Below are 7,956 nucleotides of genomic sequence, written 5' to 3' on the forward strand. Positions count from 1 at the left end.
AGCCTTACCTTTCTCTTCATTCCTCTCCAAAATCCAACTCCCAAACAAACCCTAACTAAACTCCCAAACAAACCCTAACTAAACTCCTAAACAAGGGAATCCCCTCCTAAGCCTTCCTCTTCCTTCCCTTCCCCTTCAAAATAAGTCTCCCAAAGGGTTCATTTATAAGTTAGATTTTAGAGAAGAATGGGTAAAGAGAAAGCTTCAGAGACATGAAGTACACTTGTAAGATAACTATCATTCCCTCCAAAATTCTCATACACATGAACAAAACACTTATGAAGAAAAGTATACATATTATATTGTGAATGATGTTGACTTAAAAAAGATTGTCTCGTGTTAATAATAGCTTTCCCAAAATAATAAGCGAAATTAGAGGCGCTTCATCATGAATGCCAGCTTCTAACTACATTCTTAGCAGACATAATAACTATAAGACTTTATGGGGTCAAGCTTAATCATCCATACTTTTCCTTAATTATTACTCTATTAATAAAATATAGTCACGCGCTTAGTTTAACTATTAGCAAGTTTTCTTTTCCTTTTACTCCACCACAAAATGAATAGCAACAAACAACTTTTATTTGATTTACTTCTTCTGATTGAGCCCAACCTACAACTTTTAAAATTTTGCACTGCTTAAATACACAATAATGCTTTTTTGGTACAAGCTGAGATACACAATGTATATAACTAGAACTTTTCAAGGAAAGAGAAAAACTATTGCTAGGGCCAGAAATGGTTTGGTTACAAAATCTGTCACGCTATTTTGTTTTGGAAATATATCACTCTACTATGATTAGAATTGACAAAAGGCTAAAAAGATTGAACAACCTCATAGCTACAACACAAGCTGAAAACTGTGAGGAGGTGGTGTAACATATGTAAATATGATCTATAGAAAAGAAAACATGTGAAACTTATTTCATTATGTTTTGATGTAATTTACTCTATCTAACACTGCTTTAAGCCTTGCCTTTAAGTATATTTTGCAACTGAGATTTCTGGCTTCTAACTCTTTCTTCCAAAGGGATCACCTTGGAATTTTCTTTTGAAGTGCCTCTTGGCCATTCTATGCATCCTTTCATTCCTCGAGCTATGTGTGGATTCATAGTGTCTCTTGAGTTTCCTTGTCCTAGTAATTTCTTGTGTCTGAAGCTACCTTGAATAGAACCTTTACCTTGCCTTCTATGTTGAGAAGCTTTTGCATAAGAACTAGTTGTCCTAACATTAGGGCATAGCCTTAGTAGTTTAGAGGCTGAAGAAGGTTTACACTTTGAGGGTGAATTCAGAGATTTCATACCTAAATTTTCACTACATTCTGCTTCATTCCCTAATATATTCTTGTATCGGTTATCATTAATAAGGTAGGTGCCTCTCCTATGTGGTGATGATGAAATCTTCTGGTCCTCAACATTATATGAAGTTTCGGAGGAATTAGTTTGTTCTAAATCAGCATTATAATCACCGGAAGGACTTGATTGATCGAATACTGAATTTTTGTTGAACGTTTTTTCATGTGGACTTACAATGTCTAATGTTGATAAAGGGCCAGCATTGTCTCTTCCGAGCTTTTCAGAAATGGGAAATATTTCTTCAAACTTTGAGAAATAATATGGAAGTTCCACAATTTGTTGAATATTTACTGATTCAAACATGGTGCTTAGTTCAGCACCCCTTGATCTTAAGAACACTTGCAAATAACCAATCAACTGGATCATCTGATTATACTTATCTTCAAGAACAAGTTTTGCATCATCTAGCTTCATTTGCGCACGTTCTTCGCGCCATAGATTAACCATTTGCATCATATTCCTCTCTTCTTCCACTTCCTCACATAGTTTCAATGAAACACTCAGTAACTCCTCAATCTTAGCTTTGTCTTCTCCTATTTGCATGACTAATTGGTTGCACACTTGTTCTGTTAATTCTCTTTCTTTCTTCTCTTTCTCATAGTTTTTCATAATCTGCTTGCCATAAAAATTAGCCTCAGCCAGTTCATGTAACAATTTGGTATTCACTAACTCCATCCCCTCTCTACTTTTAGTTTCTCTAGATAACTTATCATTCAAGTTATCCAACATGGCTTGAATTTTCTTGTATTCTCTATGTTTCCAATGGACTTTTTCCTCTTCAACATTCTGAAAAAATTGTTCAGCCTTTTTCTTAGAGGATTTGTATGCAGATTTAAGCATATTGATGGACTTTTGAGCCAGAAGAAGTTCATTTAGCAGAGCAGTAACAACAGAATCATGGTATCCTACTAACATTTTGTCTTCAAGAAACTTCATGCTATGATTCTTAGTAGAACCATTGGATGCTTCAGCAAGAGCAGGGTCCAATTTTGCCTCCTCTTTGGAACATTTGAGACATGGCACAGAAGATTTAAGCTAAGGACAATATTCCCACAATACAAAGAATGAAATGTATGGATTAGGAAGTATAATGTCATATTTTTATAGAAAAAAACACAAACTAAAAACTAAGTAGAATTCAAAATACAACACCAGTAGTCATATTTATTACTTTCAATTCATAGAGTGGTTGAATTATAGTTGAAAGATGGCAAAGCTTAATTAAGTTAATTGATGCATATAAGCTTTTTTGTGCAATGATACATATAAGGTTTTGTGTTGATAAGTGTTAAAGTCCTATTCTGGAATATGTTATTGTATTAAAATATTTTGGATTAAAATATGTCGTCCAACTCACTTATTTGTATTTTTCCACAATCAATTAGATTTCTAACATAACAACTATAACAATATGAATAATAATTACTAGCTCCCACATAAGTTGTACCTCAATTTATAAATAAATAAATAACACTTGTACCTCACACTCAAGTCCACTTCTTGAACGCAAGATGGTTATTGGTCTCTGTAAATCTTTTATCTTTTTAACTTCTCCAGAATTGTGATAATGGGGAAACATTTTTACATCCACATTACCTAGCTGATGCAAAGAACATGACCACATAGGATGCTGATATTAGACAATAAACAAAAAGAGGTAATAAAACATAATCCTTATGTAGGATTCCAACATCAAATATAATAGCTGAAACGATGTAAATAACAACTAGCGACCATGCAAGTTTTACCTCACGTTGAGCTCCATTTCTTGAACGCAAGATAGTTATTGGTCTTCTTAATAAATATTTTCTCTTGTTAACCTTTTCTCTAATATTGTCATAATGGGAAAATGTGATATCTTCATTCCCATTAGCTACCTGAAGCAAAGAATATGAGCACATAAGACAAATATGCATTCTTTTAAATTGTGGGTACCATCGTGATACTTGTTTTGTTTATGACTGAGTTGTTTTTGTTGGACCAGACCAAGATGGAGCCTTCAAACCACCCACCAGTTCCATTGCCACCCGGCCCGAGCATGAGAAAAGTGGAGAGCTACAAATGATATACTACATCTTGAACCAAAACCTTAAATTAATTGTTCTATGAATCTTTCTCTTATAAACTCTTTCACTTATCTCCTCATATCCAATGTGAGAATTCACGTACTTGAATATAGGCAACAATTGGACACAAAAAAAGTGGCTTATCTATATCTAGTTCCTTTGAAAATACTAGCTAGGACCACTATTTTTAACTATACTTTCAGCAAAGCATCACATGACATAATCAAATACCATGATTCCAATAGATTTGTAGATTACATACCTGAGAATGGGACCCATCTCCTGAGACCTCTTCCATGAACCGCAAATGCCACAACCCAGCTGCAAGCTCCCTCGCTGAAACCTCATCATCCATCATTGAACTATTACTGTTACTGCAGTAACTGTTATATTTCTTGTGTGTCATGAACATGCGGCGAGTGGCAGCGTAGGCCACGGTGGCTGAACACCGATGTTTCCGGCGGAAAGAGGAGGAGGAGGAGGAGTTCATTGGGTTCATGAAGAGATAAAGAGAGGTTGATGAACATAAATTAAGCAGCATCAGCAGCAGAAGGTGTCAGATGAAGGTTGGTTGAAAATTCAGGAATGTTTCTGTTGACTAACGTACTTATTTCTTATTTTTTTTCTGTTTAATTTTAATGTTTACTTTTTTTACTCATGAATTTATTGCATTTTACTCTGCAGCTGTTTCATTAACTACTAATTATTAAATTGCATCTATTCCATCTACTTTGTACTTATGGCTTTTAGACAAAGACTATGTTTCTAATTAATTGTTATTTATTACATTTTTATATCATTGTTGTGTAGAGGGAAAAAAATAGTGGATTCAAGTGAGAAGAGGATTTGAGAATAGGAAAAATAATAACAATCTTGTTAAAAATAAAAAATACAATGATTTTTTGATCTGTTTAAATCAACCTAGCACAACACTTATAACAATAGGAGTATCATAGAAAAAGAGGGTGATCTAATTGATAAGTGATTGATTCATAATTTAAAAGGTTGTGGGTTTAAACGTTCATAAAATTGTGTTGTGGAGCCCAAATCCATCATATCTAAGCTTTTCTCTTACAAATTTTTTGTGCAAAATAAAGAAAATTAATCATATTACTTATTATGAAAGGGTTGTAAATCCCATAAAAGTAGTAGATGTTGTACTGTACTTATTATGAAAATGAAAGTAAGGGTTGATTATAAACCCTACATTTCTATAATAATATTGTTGTTTTATAAATAAAAAAACCATTTGCATAATGTTAATCAGTACACTTATGACCATTGCATAAGTGAGTAAAAAAATGTAAGAAGTGATTAAGTTAAAATGTCAACTTTATTCTAGGTTTATTTTTTCTTGAATCTTGACCTAGAACATTGGTTATTATTTAGGAAGCACGAAGAGGATTCCACGTGAATATCTAGACTTCTCCAGCATGTGTAAGGAACCTTCTAAATAATATATATCAAACCTTAATTTTAATATCTTGATGGAACAATGCATAATTTTATTATATCAAACCTTAATTTTAATATCTTGATGCAACAATGCATAATTTTATTATAAATCATGTTTTTTAATAAAATACTTATATCTATTTATTTAATCATTTTGCTTATGATTTTTCTTGAGAGGACTAACCTCCATTTGATCAGGATTCTAATTGTAAAGTTTCATCTTAAACCTGAGTTATACATTTCTATCACATATGACATATGATTAAATTTACATATGCCATTCTATCAAAGTGACTTGAATTTTGTGGTTTACAATTCATAAATCCTTGTTATTTTGTATGATTGAGTCAAAATGTTTAATTCTAATTGTTTGGGAATAATATAATTTTCAAATTTTTACCTCTAAATTTATACTTCATATAGTTTGTCTCATATTGATTTATATGTAATATATTTTAAAAAAATTCCACATTTCTATCTTCCATATAATTATTGTGATAATGTCAAGATGACTAATACACTGAATCCAATGAGAACTTAACAATTAAGTGCGCTTTTAGAGAGCGAGTAGCATGAAATTGGTAACCTCTTCAAAAGTCATTGTGTTACACAGCTTTTTTGAAAAACTTGTTTATATGTACTTCATGCTATATATAAACGATCATAAGCCAAAATAAAACATGAATATTTTATAAGGGAATTGACTGTAATCTTTTTTCCAAATACTATGATATAGATTAGTGTGTTTGTCAGCAATGTCTAATTAAAAAAAATGAAACAAAATATTTTATATTGGCTCATACACATGTGTAAGATATCTATAAAGTTTCGTTTAAGAAATGCATGTCGACACACATAACTAACTGCATTATTAGCATTACCCCTTGAAATAAAAGACATGAGGTGTGGCCCCCAAAGAAAGTTATGTCTTCAACCTAATGTAGTTGAAGAATATATATGATGTACTAGGTTTTCTCACGTTTTTGGTGATGAGGTTATAGAGTAAGACACCGATTGAATCTAATAATTATAGAGTAAGACACCGATTGAATCTAATAATCTATGTTACGAAATTGTTATCAGATATCAAATTTGATGAGGTCCAATATAAATTTTAACCAGAATGACATATAATATTGAAGCAATATTTTTGTATTTTTATATTTTTTTTATTTCAAGTGAACTATTTAATTTTCATAATTCAATAAAGTGATCCAAATCTTATTCGATTAAGAGTGTGAATGCACAAACTTTGAAACCATCAAATATGGTTGAATCTCATATCCTCACTGGTATAGCTAGGCATATATCCATCGGAAATGGAAAGTATTACCAAATCAGGAAATATTTAATAAATTGGGACTACAAAAATGTAAATCAAGATGAGAGTTTGGTTTGAACTTTGAATTGTGGAAGAAACAAAGGATGGGGATCTGCTGTCCCCAATCATGTTCCTAAATACGTCCCTGGTCAATCACAAATTCATAATGAAGTAAAACTGATAAAGTTATAATTATTTAAATTTTTTTAATTGACGTGTCATAATATGATTGATCTGAGACAGGGTTTGGGACAACACATCCTTATCCAGAAGGAGATAGAATGGAACATAAAGTGGTTCAGATGACTGAAGTGGTTAGCTAGTGTAACAAGAAGAGCCATTCCTCTTCTCGAAATGATTACAAGTCTTTCATTTATAGGTGGTCCTATTTATTATGTACTTTAGAGGATTGTGCATCAAAAGTAAAAAAGAAAAAGAAAAAATGATATTATGATGTTTTTACTCTTTATACACAAATGTAATGACATTTTTATTCTTATAAAGAAGTGGAAAAGTCACAACTCCCCCTCTATTATTTGACAAGAGTCACTCTCATTATGTATACTAGCATGTTGACAGTCACTGTCGTGTTTGTCAACTTCTTTTCCTATCGTTTGTAACGTCTAGTTTGTAGGTTATAAATGACATATTTTGTGTTAAATATTTGTAATTTGCAATTAAACTTATATGATTGATGTAATGTTCAACTTTTTAAATACACTTTCAAAATAAGAAGACAATGAAAGTAAAATAAGAAGATAATGTTATATAGTTTTTTTTGTAGAAATAAGAAGATAATAAAAACAAAATAGAGAATTACAAATTACACTATAATAAAGTGATTATTTTGTATTTTCTCTTAATTAAGTAGTATAGATGTAGATCACAGTAATAATTTAATATAGTTTTGTGCATATGGTTTTGCAAACTATTATAATATTGACTAGCGTGATATATAATATAGTTTTATTCTATTTTTTTTATATAAGTGTATAAATATAAAAAATGAAACATACAAATTCAATAGAAAATGTAAATTTAAGAATATAAGATGTAATAATTGATATGATATACACAAAATTTTTATAAATTTTTCGGGCATCTAATAATCATTATTGAGTTGTTGGATATTTTTTTCATGTGTTATTGTTTTATTTTTGAGTTGCGAAAGAGAGAAGATAAAAAAGAATATGTGGATGAGTAATAATGTATTAATTAAAAAATGAAAGCAAAATGTGGAAGTTTCCATTTATTAATGAGAGAGGTTAGAAATGATAAAAATGGAATTTAAAAATTATACCATGCATGGTGGTTATTACTTGTTTTGGCTTTATTAATTACTAGCGTGTTGACATGCATTGTCGTGCCTGTCAACCCGTTTTCCCATCGTTTGTAATGTATAGTTTGTATTTTATAAATTCAAATATAATTTTTTGCGCTAAATTTACGGTTGAATTTATTCATTTGGTCTAATATTCAATTTTTTTAAATACACTTTTAAAATAAGAAGATAATATGGATAAAATAAGAAAATAATATTATATGATTTTTTGGTAGAAATAAAAAGATATTGAGGGCAAAATAGGAAAACACAAATTACACCATGATGAATGGTTATTTTGTGTTTTCCCTTTATTAATAGTATAGAAGTATAGATATAGATATATAGATATATAGATATAGATGAACTATTAATGTAAAGATTTATACATAATTACTATATCATCTATTGTTCATTTAAGTTTTTTTTGATAAGTCA

The 7,956-nt window shown here is 30.6% G+C and overlaps 1 protein-coding gene across 1 annotated transcript; it reads right to left on the reverse strand.

Moving 5' to 3' along the window:
• LOC109329209 lies at positions 632–3,988 on the reverse strand. The gene is made up of 4 exons (XM_019562879.1): positions 3,684–3,988; positions 3,104–3,232; positions 2,836–2,955; positions 632–2,390 (listed from the first exon to the last, which is right to left on the reverse strand). The coding sequence occupies exons 1-4, from the start codon at positions 3,960–3,962 to the stop codon at positions 966–968; spliced, it is 1,953 nt and encodes a 650-aa protein (XP_019418424.1). The 5' UTR covers positions 3,963–3,988; the 3' UTR covers positions 632–965.

This window comes from Lupinus angustifolius, chromosome LG16 (assembly GCF_001865875.1).
Source record: "Lupinus angustifolius cultivar Tanjil chromosome LG16, LupAngTanjil_v1.0, whole genome shotgun sequence".
NCBI lineage: Eukaryota > Viridiplantae > Streptophyta > Magnoliopsida > Fabales > Fabaceae > Lupinus > Lupinus angustifolius.

Coding starts and splice junctions, on each gene's coding strand:
- LOC109329209 (XM_019562879.1), bottom strand. CDS start 3,962: ATGCTGCTTAATTTATGTTCATCAACCTCTCTTTATCTCTTCATGAAC. Junction 2,956..3,103: donor GAAATGGAGCTCAACGTGAG/GTAAAACTTGCA, acceptor TCTTTGCATCAG/CTAGGTAATGTGGATGTAAA. Junction 2,391..2,835: donor GAAGTGGACTTGAGTGTGAG/GTACAAGTGTTA, acceptor TATTGTCCTTAG/CTTAAATCTTCTGTGCCATG.